The sequence below is a fragment of the Rhinopithecus roxellana genome, chromosome 9 (genome assembly GCF_007565055.1).
Source record: "Rhinopithecus roxellana isolate Shanxi Qingling chromosome 9, ASM756505v1, whole genome shotgun sequence".
Taxonomy (NCBI): Eukaryota; Metazoa; Chordata; class Mammalia; order Primates; family Cercopithecidae; genus Rhinopithecus; species Rhinopithecus roxellana.
Genome location: NC_044557.1, coordinates 117,372,826 through 117,390,031, shown reverse-complemented (window position 1 = coordinate 117,390,031; position 17,206 = coordinate 117,372,826). Strand labels below are relative to the sequence as shown.

At 42.9% G+C, this 17,206-nt stretch overlaps 1 protein-coding gene across 1 annotated transcript; it reads right to left on the bottom strand.

Annotated features, from left to right (window-relative positions):
* Positions 1–6,527: 6,527 nt before the first annotated feature.
* TMEM70 (transmembrane protein 70) lies at positions 6,528–13,475 on the bottom strand. The gene is made up of 3 exons (XM_010365999.2): positions 13,126–13,475; positions 10,759–10,864; positions 6,528–8,146 (listed from the first exon to the last, which is right to left on the bottom strand). Exons 1-3 carry the CDS (start codon positions 13,333–13,335, stop codon positions 7,680–7,682), a joined length of 783 nt encoding a protein of 260 aa, XP_010364301.1. The 5' UTR covers positions 13,336–13,475; the 3' UTR covers positions 6,528–7,679.
* Positions 13,476–17,206: the final 3,731 nt, after the last annotated feature.

Genomic DNA, 17,206 nt, shown 5'->3' with positions numbered 1-17,206 from the left:
GTTAACACCACTGAACTCTATGCTTAAAACTGGTTAGATGGTAAATTCTTTAAAAAACACAATTTTAAAATAAATTTAAAAGGCAAAAAGGCAAAATCCCATGATTTAAAAACCCTTAGCAGTCTCAAAATACCATTTCCCACTATAAGCAACCAACACTCCTTGGAGTCTGGGGTAGAAAATGTACAAAATGAGCCTAAAACACTTTATTATATTAGATAACCAATTTGAAGATGGTTCCACTGACCAAAGATAGGTGTTTCTAGTTTCCTATAATGTCTGTAACAAATTGCCAAAAGATTTCATGGCTTTAAATAACATAGCCTGGGCACAGTGGCTCATGCCTGTAATCCCAGCACTTTGGGAGGCCAACGCGGGTGGATCACCTGAGGTCAGGAGTTCCAGACCAACCAGGCCAACATGGCGAAACCCCATCTCTACTAAAAATACAAGAAATGAGCCAGGCGTGGTGGCAGGCGCCTGTAATCCCAGCTACTCGGGAGGCTGAGGCCTGAGAATTGCTTGAACCCAGGAGGCGGAGGTTGTAGTGAACTGAGATTGCACCACTGCACTCCAGCCTGGACGACACAGCAAGACTCCATCTCAAAAAACAAACAAAAACTGTAAATGTATTCTCTTACAGTTCTGGAGGTCTGAAGTCTGAAATCAGTTTCACTGTACTAAAGTCAAGGTGTCAACAGAGCTGTTTCCTTCTGGAGACTCTAGGAGAAGAATATGTTTCCTTGCCTTTTTCAGCTTTTAGAGCTACAACACTTGTATTTCTCCATCTTCAAAATGCATCACTTCAATACTTCAATCTCTGCTTCCATCATCCCATCACCTTCTTTTTTTTTTTTTTTTTTTTTTTTTTTTGAGCCTCCCTCTGTCGCCAAGCCTGGAGTGCACTGATACAATCTCAGCTCACTGCAACCTCTGCCTCCCAGGTTCAAGTGATTCTCCTGCCTCAGCCTCCCGAGTAGCTGGGAGGCACGTGCCACCACACCCAGCTAATTTTTGTATTTTTAGTAGAGACGGGGTTTCGCCATATTGGTCAGGCTGGTGTTGAACCCCTGACCTTGCGATGCGCCTGCCTCCGCCTCCCAAAGTGCTGGGATTACAGTCCTGAGCCACTGCATCTGGCCCACTTCATCACCTTCTGCTCTGATTTCATGCCTCTTTCTTATAGGGACCCCAGTGATTACAAAGGACCCAGCTGGGCAATTCAGCACAATCCAAATTAAAATCCTCAATTTAATCACATCTACAAAATTCCTTTTGCCATGTAAGGTAATATTCACAGCTTCCAGTGATTAGGAGGTGAACATTTTGTGCCATTATTTAGCCTATCCATATGACTATATGAACATTAGTAAGATAGTAATTGCACTAAGTTGAAATACTTTAATGTATTTAAATCCATAAGCTCATAATATTTTATTTATCATTTTTGTGAGACAGGGTCTACCTCTTTCACCCAGGCTGGAGGGCAGTGGCATGATCACAGCTCACTGCAACCTTAAACTCCTGGGCTCAAGCGATCCTCCCTCCTGAGCCTCCAAGTAGCTGGGACTACAGGCATACACCCTTATGCCCAGCTAATTTTTTTAGTTTTTTCTTAGAGACAGGGTTTCACTATGTTGCCAGGGCTGGTTGCGAACTTGCGGCCTTAAGCAATCCTCCCCTCAGCCTCCCAAAGTGGTGGGATTACAGGCGTGAACCACCGTGCCCAGCCTCATAACATATTTTTTAAGTCTACTTATCAACAGATGATGCTAGGAAACCAAATCTATTTTTAAAACTGGCAAATAAAAGGACAGAATCAAGCATTTATCCTGACTTTTCCATACAAACTGAACTACTCAGTTACCAAATAGCAGAGAGGGGCAAATTTCTCTTGCCTTCTTGTACTTTTAGCTCTATTTTTAGAAGTATTTCAGCTAATAAGTGAAAAGGGAATAATAGAATATAACCATTTTTCAACATCTAATGAATTGGTGGACTTACGCGTTGAGCATCAATGGTTGCTACCATCACAAAGAGACAAAACAACATTATGTACCTCTTAATGGGAGAACACTACGGGGACTGGCCTCCAAATAGCTCCCAATGAGCTTTGCCTCCTGGTGTACAGGTCCTTGTGAATCCCCTCCAACATCGAATAAGGCTGACTGTGTAACCAATAAAGTATTGTGCAATGACAGTGTGCAAATTTCATGTAGGTCACACAACACATTGTATAACCTTACTCTCTTCGATCACTTACTCTGGGAGAAGCAAGAAGCACTAAAGAGAGATCCATGTGGTGAGAAACGGAGGCCTCCTGCCAAAGAGCTAGTACCACACTCTCAGTCATGTAAGTGAGCCATCTTGGACACGGGGGGTTCCTCATGCCCCAGCCCAGCCTTCAGATGACAGCAGCATCAGCTACCTCCTGAGAGAGCTTGAGCTAAAACCACTCAGCTAGGCCACTCCTCATTTCCACATCTACAGACACTGTGCAGTGTTAGAAATGTTTATTGTGGCTTTAAGCATGTAAGTTTTAGGGGTAATTCGTTACGCAGCAAGTTAACAAATATGATCATCTATAAAATCAGTTTTGTCCAAAATAATCAAACCTCACTCTGGTGAAGTTTTAAGATCTACTTACCAATTTATAGGAAGTATAGAAGACAGAGAAACATGTTAAAATACAGCTCAGGGATACAAGTAGAAAATCTAGACCATGAGAAGGTCTAAGTGACAAACAACTATTTCTTCAACAGATAATTTGCAAGGGAAAAAATGGAAAGGCCTGGCCGGTACAGTGGCTCACACCTGTAATCCCAATACGTTAGGAGGCCGAGACGGGTGGAGTTCAAGATCAGCCTGGGCAACAGGTAAAACACTATCTCTACAAAAAATACAAAAATTAGCTGGGCGTGGTGGCACACGCCTGTAGTCCCACTACCCTGGAGGCTTGAGGTGGGAGGATTGCTTGAGTCTAGGGGGTAGACTCAATGTCTAAATGTCTTCTAAATGTGTTTTAGAAGAGTCTTAAAAGCCATTTAAACGATTGGTATGTGTAAGATATGAAACTTATTTGGAGATATATATATATATACACACACACACACACATATATAATTTTTTAAACCAACTCTTCATTCTGGTCTGATTATTTGAATCTTAAATCCAACCAAATGTGGGGAAAAATTATGAAGCAATTGGAAATTTAAACAGACTGATAGATTGATGATATTAGAGCTGTGGGGTTGTTTCATTTTTGTAGATCTGATAATGGTATCGTGGCTACATTTTTAAAGAAGTCCTCATCTTGTAGAGTTACAAAAGTAAATACTTAAGAAAGAAATATTATTATGACTGGAATTTGCTTTCCCCAAAAAGTAGAGGGGAAATGATTAGGGTCTAGATGAAACAATATTGACTATAAATTGGTCATTGTTGAATCTGGATGATAGAGTCATGCAGGTTCACTGTACTCTTCTACTTCTGTGTTCGAAATTCTCAATAAAAATAAAAGCAAGTACAAGGTTTTCTAAAAGAATCAGAATAAAATTTTTACAAATACATTCAAGCTAAGACTGTCATTTATATCTAATGGCCATCTTGTTACTTTTGCTTCCAAAAGCCTTTCAGTACGGTGAAATCTGCATTAGGGAAAAGGATTGCAATATTTTATTGTTAATGGGGTTATTACCTGATGTAACCCAGATGTCAGCTAGGATCACCCTGCCTTTTCACACGCAAATAGGTAACTTTTGTGATGCAAATAAATGATTCACTTTCCCTAAACAGTGAGAGATTCATTACCTTCCCAGTCTTCCTGAGATTACTCTGCCTGGGATAGAGTAGCAAAGTGGCATGAGGGAGGTGCCTATGTTTCTCCTAACCTTGGCCTGAGTTGGTTCTTCTGATTATTTCAGTGATGAATCATCCTTTTTTTTTTTTTTTTTTTTTTTTTTTTTTGAGACGGAGTCTCGCTCTGTCGCTCGGGCTGGAGTGCAGTGGCCGGATCTCAGCTCACTGCAAGCTCCGCCTCCCGGGTTTACGCCATTCTCCTGCCTCAGCCTCCGGAGTAGCTGGGACTACAGGCGCCCGCCACCTCGCCCGGCTAGTTTTTTGTATTTTTTTTTAGTAGAGACGGGGTTTCACAGTGTTAGCCAGGATGGTCTCGATCTCCTGACCTCGTGATCCGCCCATCTCGGCCTCCCAAAGTGCTGGGATTACAGGCTTGAGCCACCGCGCCCGGCCGAATCATCCTGTTATCCTATGCATGCTGATCCTTTCTCTATCCTAGTTTCTCACTCCAGATCATGCCCTTAAGATGTCACCTTTCCCACTTAGCGTAAGCATATTTTTCCCCTAGACTACCAAGTTGTCTTCTGAAGAATTATTCTGATATCAACCAATAAAAACAAGTTTTTCACTCCACTCCATAGTGATAAAATGTCTTGAAATTTCTTTTTAATTGCATCCTTGGAGCTTGCATAGATCATTTTACTTTTCAGAGGTGCTAGTTCTGGTGCCCACAAAAAGAAAAAAATCAACTCTTCTGGATTCTTTTGTTTCAAAGCTTGCATCATACAAAGGATAACAACAATCTTTTTCAGGAAGCATTCCCACAAAATGCTTGAAAGGATCAGTTATAGTTATGCCAACATCTCCACCATCTCTTTGCCTTCTATAATGATGCACTTTTTGTCTGCACTGAGACAAAAAATGACAACCTTCTTTCTTTTCTTGACTTCTTCTGGTGTGGAGCATTTACGAACTTTCGTGTCATAAAAAATGCGACATACTTCATCAGCTACTTGCACTCCTGAGGCCATCTTCCCCTCGGGCGGTCCCAAGGACACGGGGGAGGAAGCCAGTGAGCAGTGAATCTGCAGAGCGTCCTCCTCACAGCTGCAGGACCGAGAGCACAGTGATAAAATGATCACATGGATATAGAACATGTAAATGTTAGATATGAGTTCTAAATTTCTCTTCAAAGAATCAATATGTCAGTATGTTCAATTCTTTACCTTCTACTTTTAAACTTAACTTCCTCGCAAACCAACCTTTTCTGATTACCTGTTCCACCCTGACTCATTCCAGTTACCTGCTCATTCTCCACAATCATTTTTCCCGCCAAACCACTCACCCTGTCGCTCTTTTGAAATTAGCCAATCGGAATTAGTTTAGCCTGTGCTGTCTAACCTGAGCCAATAGGGGAACGACAGAGCAGCAGGGGCCACCTGTGTCAGGAATAAGACCCCCCTTTTCCTCCCTTGTCCAGGTGTGCGCTCACCATTGCTCCATCTGTGAGGGTGCAGTCTTCTATAGAAGTAAACTGCCTTGCTGAGAAGAAAAAAAGAAAATTTTATATTTGAGTGCTATTTCTTTTGCGGCACTGAAACTTTATTTATAACATAAAGAAATATATTGTACTTAAGCGATGAAGAGAGGTAATATTGGAAGAGATCTTTAAAATGTAAACAATGCAACTTTTTCTAGGGGGAACTAGGAGTGATTTTTCCTTTTTTGTTTTTGAGATGGGGTTTTGCTCTGTCACCCTGGATGGAGTGCAGTGGTGCAATCCCAGCTCACTGCAGTCTTGATCCCCCAGGTTCAAGCGGGTCTCCCACCTCAGCCCCCCAAGTAGCTGCAATTACAGGCAAGAGCCACCACACCCAGCCTCTTTCTTCCTTCTACTTCTAATGTATCCATAATAAACATTTGATCATGGAATAACTTTTTATAGAAAGATCTCTCTTATCTCAGGGATGTCCAATCTTTTGGCTACCCTGGGCCACGTTTGAAGAATTGTCTTGGGCCACACATAAAATATACTGATAGCTGATGAGTTTAAAAAATATATCTCAAAAATAAAATGTAAGTTTATGAATTTTTGTTGGGCCACATTCAAAGCCATCTTGGGCTGCAGGTTGGACAAGCCTGCCTTATCTAGTAGATTGCTATGAAAAAAAAGAAAGACATCTCTCATTCATTGCTAGGATACATCTAGGGGACAAAGGACATAGAAGCAAGCAGGCAAAAACCCACCCTGAGCAGATGACACAGGAATGGCGGTGAGAATTCTGTCTGGTGAGCTGGACAATCCAAGCAGAGGGCAGGCTCTAAGTCTCAGAAAGACAACTTTCTGTCTTATCTCCTATGAATAAATTTCTAGAAGCCTGGGAATTGAATGATCTCTTTGATCAGATGCTCCTGCTGCTTCCCCACCAACCTCCCTCATACACATGTACACCATAAAGTTTAAATTTACTATTATGGTATCCGTAGACAATGTTAGGTAGCTCCATAAAGACAGACTGGGTGTTTTGTTCTTAACTGTGATCTTAGTAACTAGCACAGTATTGGGCACTTAGTAAATATCTACTGATCTAAATAGTGTGGTTTGAGGCCTCTTGTTCCTAGCTAAAAATTCTTGGCAAGAGTCAATCTCCACTTTACAATAGAGGTAAAAAATCTTACAATGGATATTCTTGACAAAGCTAGCATAGAGATGGCAATTTTACACAAGGTATTTTTCACCTATTTAGTTAACAGTGGTTTTCCTAAACCCATAGGGTGCCACCAAGGGAGGAGTGCACAGTTGAAGAAACAAATTAAGACTACTGAAAACAACACTACTTATCATTTCCCTTATAGCTAACCACCAGTTCAACTGCACATGAATGTTCTTATGGGCAATCATGCCAGGGGTTAGGCAAAAACCTGTGTTCTGAACCAAAGGGGACTTAAAACTGTTCCCATAATTTGTGAATTTCTTGAAATTTTGGGGTTTAAAAAAATTTTTTTAACAACTGATAATTTATGAAAATAATCAACTTAAGCATTTGCAATGGCTACTTCCATCTCAACTCCTGGCTCAATACTGATGGAAGTAATCTGCTTAACAATTTGAGGACTGTGCAAGTCAGAGTCGCTTGTGAATTCTCAACTGGAAACGATCCCATGTCTTAGAACCTTCACAAGTTTTTGTTGTAGTGATTCTCAAAGTCTTGGTAGGCATTCAAACTGGTCCTTTCACTGATTCTTTTCCATTGCTCCTCTGATCAAGTCAGCACACAACTTATCCAGGGATTATACGTTGCAACTCGTTAGTGATTTGAATTCGGTGAATTGCCACCTCTGACTCCACGGGTGTTTTTCTGGTATCTTTAAAAGCCATGGCTGCTGCAAGGCTTCCTAGCCAGCTTCCTGACAGATTTGGTCCTCAGGCAAGAGCAAAGAGCAGTGAGTCAGGAGCAGGAGCAGGTGGACCACAGCTCCACACCACCTACGACTGTGTCTTCCTCAAAGAGAAAATGTCTTTTAATGTCAGAAAATATTTATACACTTAGAAAAATCCATATACAAAGAATAAAGTAACTCTCCCATTTGCTACTGACATCAGATCCCCAGTTTAGAGTCAACCACAGTAATACAGAACTCTTATAACAGCATGAACATATTTATTCACATACCTTTTTCTAAAACACGAATGGCAGATACTACGTTTTCGTTTTCAAACATAGCTTGTTTTATTATAAACAAACATCATTCTCTGGAAATTATAAGCTTTGATAATTCAAATTATTTAACAATCAGTCACTAACAGAATGCAAAAGGCTATTTTATTATTATACATTAAAACGTAAATCACATTTAAGCACAAACGTTTAAACATAGGCTCATTTCTCATCTTTATGCTGTTTCTCTTCACTAGGTTTTTCCATATCCAAAATGAATTCTTCTTTGTCGTAACCCATTAGATGGACAAAGTCTTCGCGGTTTGGAAAGAGCACTGGATTAACTAACAGTGATTTTGTTTTAGCATAAAATGTGGTAAACACATGTGTAGCATCTGGAATCTTCACATCATCCTGGTGAAACAATGTACTCGTTTCTGCAAGCAAAGCATTGTAGGTAATGGCTTTATAAGTGTCTGTTGTGGCCTCATGGTACAATCGAATGACATAGCCTTTTGTGATAAAGTGAAGCAGCACTGGGGTGATCAACGTAAAGCTTCCTATGATGCCATAAAATACGATTTGAACAGGTAGAGACACACTTTCAAAAAAAGCATTATTTTGTGTAAGCAAGTATGGCAGAAATGTAAGGCCAATCAGACTTGTTGAATAAGAGAAACATTTCACACCTAAATGGGACAAAAAGAGAGAGGATCAATACTTATAAATTTTATAAAAGAATCAATCTATCCCACTAATTCTTCCATTTTTCTTCTTACTGTATCAGCTCAAGACAACAAAATCAAACCATAAATACCGTGCTTATTATATTCCAACCTCTGTTTTAAGGACTTTACATATTTTGACTTCAATGTCCATGCCGCTGACCATTAGAATGTACTGTCTCTCCAGGCAGGAAATCTGCTTTAGGGTTTAAGTGGCCCTACCTCAGTTCCACAATAAAGTAGTTAATATTACTTAAAGATCCTTACTAATACTGTACTACAAAAGTTGATTCAGAGAGCAGATTATCAAACAAAACTCTCTATTAACAAGCACTCCAGTATATCTAACATAAAATATTCAAACGTGGTAAATTCTATCAGGCTAAATGCCCAAGATTAAAACAGTAAATCACCAAAGAAATAACACCAGTGGTTAAAAAACATATGGGACTGGCTCATGCCTGTAATCCCAGCACTTTGGGAGGCTGAAGTGGTTGGGTCATTTGAGGTTAGGAGTTCAAGACCAGCCTGGCCAACATGTTGAAACTCCACCTCTACTAAAAATACAAAAATTAGCTGGGCATGGTGGCATGTGCCTGTAATCCCAGCTATTCAGGAGGTTGAGGCAGGAGAATCCTTGAACCCAGGAGGTAGAGGCTGCAGTGAGCCAAGACTGCAAACTGCACTCCAGCCTGGGAGACAAAGCAAGACTCCATCTCAAAAAAAAAAAAAAAAAAAAAAGAGAGAGAGAAACATATGGGAAAGATATCAACTTCTTTAGTAAGGAAAGACATTCAAATTAAAACACTGAGATGGCCGGGCGCGGTGGCTCAGGCCTGTAATCCCAGCACTTTGGGAGGCCGAGACGGGCGGATCACGAGGTCAGGAGATCGAGACCATCCTGGCTAACACGGTGAAACCCCGTCTCTACTAAATAATACAAAAAACTAGCCGGGCGAAGTGGCGGGCGCCTGTAGTCCCAGCTACTCTGGAGGCTGAGGCAGGAGAATGGCGTAAACCCGGGAGGCGGAGCTTGCAGTGAGCTGAGATCCGGCCACTGCACTCCAGCCCGGGCGACAGAGCGAGACTCCGTCTCAAAAAAAAAAAAAAAAAAAACACTGAGATAAGCAGCCTGGCCAACATGGCGAAACCCGGTCTCTACTAAAAATACAAAAATTAGCCAGGCTTGGTGGCATGTGCCTATAATCCCAGCTACTGGGGGTGCTGAGGCAGGAGAATTGCTTGAACCCAGGAGGCGGAGGTTGCGTGGGCCGAGATTGTGCACTCCAGCCTGGGCAAAACTCTGTCTCAATAAATAAATAATAAAAAATACAAATAAAACACTGAGATACCATTTTTACCTACTACCTTAGAAAGATTAAAAATAAATGACTTCTAGCGCAGTGCAGTGGCTCATGCCTGTAATCTCAGCACACTCGAAGGTGTAGGCAGGGGGACTGGCTTCTAAACTGTATACTTCAAAATGATTAAAGTTTGAGACCAGCCTAGGCACCATAAGACCTGTCTCTACAAAAAAAATTTTTTTAAATTAGCCAAGGCTGGTCTGATGGTAATGAGTTATCAGAACTTAACATTGGTGTCACTAAAGTTGGTGTACAATGCCCCCACTGCTAAATTTGACTAGCTTAAAAAAAAAATCAGCCAGGTGTGGTGGCACACGTCTGTAGGCCTAGCTATTTGGGAGGCTGAAGTGGAAGGATCAGTAAAGCCCACAAGTTTGAGGCTGCAGTGAACTATGATCATACCACCGCACTCCAGTCTAGATGACAGAGACCCTGTCTCTAAAAAATAACAATTGTTTTTAAAAAATGGCTTCTAAACTGTATACTTCAAAATGATTAAAGTGAAAAATTTTATGTTTATCTAACCACAATAAAAAATGACTTAAAATGTAAATTTATCTTACCTTTAATTTATAATTTTAATATGATCCTAATAAAAATTACCATCTGTTTGGAAAATAAAAAAGTTGAGATCCTAAACAAGTTGATTTTAAAGTTCACTTGGAAAAACAAAAGCAGCACAAATAAAAAAATAAATAAAGCAATGAGGTGAAGTTACCCCTTCCAAATATTAAAACATAATAGAGGCCGCGTGTGGTGGCTCACGCCTGTAATCCCAATACTTCAGGAGGCCGAGGTGGGTGGGTTACTTGAGGTGAGGAGTTCAAGACCAGCCTGACCAACATGGTGAAACCCTGTCTCTACTAAAAATACAAAAATTGGCCAAGTGTGGTGGCACATGCCTGTAATCCCAGCTACTCAGGAGGCTGAACCAGGAGAATCACTCGAACATGGGAGGCGGAGAGTACAGTGAACCAAGATCATGCCACTGCACTCCAGCCTGGACAACAGAGTGAGATTCTGTCTCAAATAAAAATCTAAAAATGCAAAGGTCTCTACAACTTATCAACACACCTCAAGAAAAAAATGAAAATCTAATTTTCCTTACGCATTGTAATTAAGGGATGCCATAACAACAAGATATGGTAAGGATATTTTTACAATTAAAAGAGAGAAAAAAAAAAGTAAGTACCCTCACCTCCAATTACTTACCAAACACTGCTCGGGCCATATTGCCAGTATAAATTAGCCTTCCATCTTCTGATTTGTCAGATGGCGTATGTAAGCATCGAACATATCCTTCCCAACAAACAGGGATCTATTGAAACAGGGATCATTATGATCGATCAACCTTCTTAAATTTTTTAAGTTTTTTTTTTTTTGAGACAGAGTCTCGCTCTGTCTCCCCGACTGCAGGGCAGTGGTACGATCGCGGCTCACTACTGCAACCTCCGCTTCCCGGGTTTAAGCATTTCTCCTGCCTCAGTCTCCTGAGTAGCTGGGATTACAGGTGCCCACCACAACACCTGGCTAATTTCCATATTTTTAGTAGAGATGGGGTTTCACCATGTTGGCCAGGCTGGTCTTGAACTCCTGACCTCAAGGGATCTGCCACCTTGGACTCCCTAAGTGCTGGGATTACATGCATGAGCCACCATGCCTGGCTTAAGTTTATTTTTAAAACTGTAATGAAGAGGGCAGGAGCAGTGGCTCATGCCTGCAATTCTAGCACTTTGGGAGGCTGCGGTGGGCGGATCACTTGCGGTCAGGAGCTCAAGACCAGCCTGGCCAACATAGTGAAACCCCGTCTCTACTAAAAATACAAACAATTAGCCGTGCGTGGTGTCAGGCACCTGCCAGCTACTCGGGAGGCTGAGGCAGGAGAATCGCTTGAATCCAGGAGGCAGAGGTTGCAGTGGTCTGAGACCACACCATTGTACGCCAACCTGGGCAACAAAGCGCGACTCCGTCTCAAATAAAATAAAATTGTAATGAAGAGAACCTGTCACACGAGGTGACATAAGAATTCTCCCAAATAATCTACAGAGCTAAAGAAATCAGTTGGCTGACAGAATGGCCTGCCTTAATTCTAGTCACAAGTAGAAAACTGCAGAGTTGGAGTTTGTTAGCTTTGCATCCCAGCTCTCAGGTTTCTAGGTCTAGTATGACCTTGAACAAGTAAAAATAGTGGAACAGTTTCTTCTACTCCACTGTTAATGAGGACATCATTTCCATTCTATTTAAATGCAACACCTTTTCAAAAAATAAATACATTTAGCAGGTGTAATGGAACATGTCTGTAGCCCCAGCTACTGGGGAGGCTGAGGTGGATCACTTGAGCCCAGGAGTTCGAGGTCAGCCGGGGCAACATGGCAAGATCCCATCCCTAAAAAATAAAATCTAATTTTACTAAAATAATTTAAGTAAAACACTTTGCAAGTTCAGATTATATTTCAAGTCCGGGCCTTTTATAAATACTTCTAAAATATTTATACAATAGTATTAAAAGATATCAATTCTTTCTCTAAAGACCTTATAAATACTGTGTATCCCCTGGTCTTTTTATTTCTTGCCAAGAAATAAAATTTGGCTGGGCACAGTGGCTCACGCCTGTAATTCCAGCACTTTGACAGGCAGAGGCAGGAGGATCATTTGAGGTCAGAAGTTTAAGACCAGCCTGGCCAACACGGTGAAACCCCGTCGGTACTAAAATTACAAAAAAATCAGCTGCGCTGTGGTGGAGCGCGCCTGTAATGCCAACTACTGGGGAGGTTGAGGCAGGAGAATCGCTTGAACACGGAAGGCGGAGGTTGCAGTGAGCCAAGATCACGTCGCTGCACTCCAGCCTGGGTGACAGAGTGAGACTTCACCTCCAAAAAAAAAGAAATAAAATTTACTTGAAATCCTACATCAAATTTCAAGGGAAAAAAAGAGTTCCCCAAACATCTGAAAACGAGGTTCACAGTGTACACACTTCAAAATGTAAAAGGCATGCCTAATTCCTCAATGCTGAAATGTAATTAGATTCCAATTTCCATTTTAAGCATTTCTTCCAAGTTTTAACCAGGTTTGCCAATCCTGATATTTTACAGAGTAGAATTAGGAGACAATTTATTCAGATCAAAATAAAAGAATTAACATCTGCATCCTCCCCTTTTCCAAGGGACCAAAGTAATTCTTAAAAGTACAGCCACCTAATAAAAGTAAAACAAGCTCAAAGTCAGGTTAACCTGGCTCTTTCGGTTCTATTTCCAGGTGCTGCATCCAATTTCTTGCAAATTAACACTTCTAAGCTTCTGCTCAAGGGTAGAAAACTGCATATAATCGTCACCACAAACCCTGTGGATTTGAAACCACCATAAAAGTAAGCACTTTCCAGCCTTTCTCCTGGACTCGCGGAGGCTGAGGACCCCGGGGCCCTCGGCCTGCTATTTCTCCAAGCCCCGCAGAGGGGGCTCCTCCCGCACTCCAGTCACGGACACCCGGGAGAGGTCGCGAAGAGTCGCCGGGCCTCCCCAGGCCCGACGCGACACCCGCCCTCCCCGCCTCACTTGGGACACCAGATCTCGGACGCCCGACCTGCGCTCGGCCCGGACGCCGGAGAAGGCGCGCGGCTCCCCAGGGCCCCGTACTCCCGCCGGCTACCGGCCCCGAAGGCCTGCTGCAGGAGGACGCCTGGGAGACAAAGGCCCGGGGACCTCGGTGCGCGGCGGCCGCACACAATGCAATCCTACTTCCGCTGAGACGCAGTTCGACCGCCCACGGGCGGCCTAACGCCACAAACAGCATCCCGCAGTGACTACCGGCTGCGGACGCCCCAGCTGCAGAGGCCCACGCCGGCAAGACACTGTTTCCCACCCGACTGCTGCAGAAGCGGCGCAAGCCTCGCCACTGACGCCTGCCGGGCAGCTGGGCTGCCCGCGCGTGCGCAGAATCTGCCGCCCGCCTTCCGCCTTCCCGGCAGCGCGCGTTACCTGCTAGCCGAGCTGGGAATCCGCCGCTCTGTCCTTGGCTGAGCGGCTCCTCCTTCCTAGAGTTTTACCTTCTTTATAACAGTGTGGAAGGGCAGAGGGCTATGCGAGAATGACAAAGCCCAGAAGCCAGGGTTAAATCTTTTTTTTTCTCGTGGACGACATCCCTAAAAACTGTTTCCTTTGCGGAAAATGATTCCAGCCTGTTGGCACAGAAGGAAGAATATACGATCTGAACAAAAATGAATGATACCTTAATTCAGTCATCTGATTGGAGGAAAATAAATGGAATTTGTTCATGTAATATTGATAGGTGTTATCAGATTTGTCGTCGGAAATCATTTACATCTATATACACAATGATTCATTACTTGTTAAAGAGGTACTGAGTGACTATTGCCAAGACTGAGCTAGGAGCAGAGGATACAAAGATACTAGATAAAATTGGGACTCCACAGTGCTTAAATAGTGGGGGAAAACACCTGAAAATTGGCTAGAATATAATGGAATGTAATTGAGATACCGCAATATACAAAATGTGGCCGGCTGTGGTGGCTTGCACCTGTATTCCCAGCGCTTTGGGAGGTTTAGGCAGGAAGATCTCTTGAGGCCAGGAGTTTGAGACCAGCCTGAGCAATACAGGGAGACCCCGTCACTACAAAATTAAAAATTAAAAGAAAAAAAAAACCTAAAACAAAAAATAAACCACACATGGTAGTGTGTGCTTGTGGTCCCAGCTACCCAGGAGGCTGACATGGTAGGACTGCCTGAGCCCAAAGTCGAGGCTTCAGTGAGCCAAGACCACACCACTGCACTCCAGCCTGGACCACAAAGTGACACTGTGTATCAAAAAAAGGAACAAACAAATGCCACAGAAGTACAAAGAAGAACATGATTAATTTTGCCTCAGAATGTCTTCAGACTGGCTTCACATTTAGCTCAGTCTTGAAGGATGAGCATCTTAGTAATAGAGACACACTTTTGTTTACCACTGCAGAACTATAACTGTTTTTGATTTGGTATGTTATTTGCACTGCAGAGGAACAAATTCATAGTCTAAAATAATGTGTGGCCAAGTGCGGGAGCTCATGCCTACAATTCCAATACTACATGGAGGGCCAGGTGAGAGGATCCCTTGATTCCAGGAGTTTGAGAACAGCCTGGGCAACAAAGTGAGACCCTGTCTCTACAAAATTTTTAAATGCACTGGGCGTCGTGGTGCCTGCCTGTAGTCCCAGCTACTTGGGAGGCTGAGGCGGAAGGATCACTTGAGCCCAAGAGGTTGAGACTGCAGTGAGCCCTGATTGCACCTGGGTGACAGGGCTAGATCCTGTCTCAAAAATAAAAGTAAAAATAAAAATAAATCAATAGAACAACATGATCGTGTTGGCAACTCCAAATACTGTCTATTGGGGGGAGTATTCGGAAGGAGATAATGATAATACCTCTATATGGATAACTTTATTTCATAAAAAGTTAGCTTCTACTTATATTTTGTTTCTTTTTATTTTAACATTTGTTTTAATAGTAGAGAGAGAGTTTCACCACATAGCCCAGTTTGCTCTCAAACTCCTGAGACTCAAGCTATCTACTCACCTCAGCCTCTCAAAGTGCTGGAATTACAAGGGCAAGCCACTGTACCCGCCTTTTATTTTGTTTTTGAGACAGGGTCTTGCTCTGTCGCCCAGGCTGGAGTGCAGTGGCACCATCATAGCTCACTGCAGCCTTGACCTCCCAGGCTCAAGTGATCCTCCCACTTCAGCCTCCCAAGTACCTGGGACTACCGGCCATGCCACCATGCCCAGCTAATTTTTGTATTTTTAGTGGAGACAGGGTCTCTTTTAGTTGCCCAGGCTGGTCTTGAGCTCCTGGAATCAAGGGATCCTCCTGCCTGGGCCTCCCAAAGTGTCAGATGAACCTAAGCTACCACACTTGGCTTATTTACATTTTAAAAACTCTTCTGTTCAGGGTAATTCATTCACAATCAATATTCACTATATTATTTTGCTGATATATTTAAATTTTTCATATAAAAACGTTTTTCATAACTATATTGAGAGAACTCAAATATTTTATCTTCTGTAAAGCTGTTCCCCCTACAAATACTGTATGTAGATGAAAATAAAAACATTTGTTTGATCTAGTTCTCAAAATTTCTAAATACATAAAATGAGATTTTATTCTGAAAACTCTGTACTATAGATTTACATAGAATTGTTATTTATGTTAGATGCATTTTCCAATTCCAGTAATTTAGAGACTTTTGTTAAATATAAACTAATGGGATTTTAGAACGATTATAAGGATGTTTTTAGGCCGGGCACGGTGGCTCACGCCTGTAATCCCAGCACTTTGGGAGGCCACGGTGGGCCGATCACTTGTGGTCAGGAGTTTGAGACCCGCCTGGCCAACATGGTGAACCCCGTCTCCACTAAAAACACACAAAAAAGTCGCCCGGCGTGGTGGAGCACACCCGTAATCCCAGCTACTCAGGGGGCTGAGAGGCACAAGAATTGCTTGGGCCTGGGAGGTGGAGGCCGCTGCGAGCCGAGATTGCGCCACTGCACTCCAGCCTGGCAGACAGAGCGAGACACCCTCTCAATAAAAAAGAAGGAAAGAAAAAAGAAAAGGGGCCTACAGCCTAGCCTCATCTGCATCTCCATGCCTGTCCTCCCCACCAAACTCTACTTCGAGCTACCGTTACAACCAAAAAATCTTTGTTCTGATTTCTGCAAAGGCTTTGAAAAATTTATCCAAGACAATCTCGATTATTGCAATTAATTATAAAAAGCCAATGCTTTTATCTACCAAATCAACCAAATAAAAAAAAAGGCCTTTCTGTCAAGTCCTCAGTTCAACAAACTCCGGATAGCCTGTTATCTATTTTTTGAGCACACAAAGTGCCTCGTTGAGCAACTTGCAATGTTGTCTTGGCCCTACATACATTCTCTTCATGCCACACTCCTGGAAAACAGTAGAAGGTGAACTTTATTTAGCTGTTTCAGCCTTCCTGGAAAGGTGCCTGTATATCTTACCACAGGAAACGCTGGGGGTGGGAAAGGGGGCGTGGAATGAGAAAGAAGTTCCCCAAAACTGAGTAACGGTATTGGCAGGCGCCTGGATTTTCTGTGCGTGAGCTCAGGATCCAGAATAGCTGAGCTAACCCAGAGTCAGAGGCAGGACCCTCGGGGGTGTAGTGCGCGGGGAGGGGAATTGGTTAGTTTTCAGTAAGCATTGAATTCTACTGGGAAGAGAGGAAATGAGGCCAGCCGATTGAGCTAGTCGTTGCTGTGCTGGCTTTTCTGCACGCACAGCAACTTTTCACAAGGGACAGATGTTGCTTCATAAAGAGCACGATCTCGTTAGCAAAGAAACCGCCCTCCCACGTTTCAATCTTTCCTCCGCAGTCTCCCACCTCCAGGCGTACCCCTAAATGAGAGGCAGGGACAATCTCTAAAACCACCAAAATCTTCACACGCAGAGCGAGAAACTACAAGTCCCAGGATGCAGGGCTGCCTCGGTCCCAAGGCGGACGGTATCCACCAGAGAAACTACAAATCCCAGAATGCAGTGCTGTCTCGGCTCTACGGATGCGTCTTTACAGTAATTGGAGCAGGGTCTGCGCTGCATGCTGGGAATCCAGAAGAGCTAGACTCGGATTGGTCGAAATTTGCCGGTGTCGTTCATAG

Excerpts from the sequence above, each read along its gene's own strand:
- TMEM70 (XM_010365999.2), bottom strand. The coding sequence starts at position 13,335 with ATGCTGTTTGTGGCGTTAGGCCGCCCGTGGGCGGTCGAACTGCGTCTC. Across the intron at positions 10,865-13,125 it reads GGCGTCCGGGCCGAGCGCAG|ATCCCTGTTTGTTGGGAAGG; the intron begins GTCGGGCGTCCG and ends CTGTTTCAATAG. Across the intron at positions 8,147-10,758 it reads TATGGCCCGAGCAGTGTTTG|GTGTGAAATGTTTCTCTTAT; the intron begins GTAAGTAATTGG and ends TGTCCCATTTAG.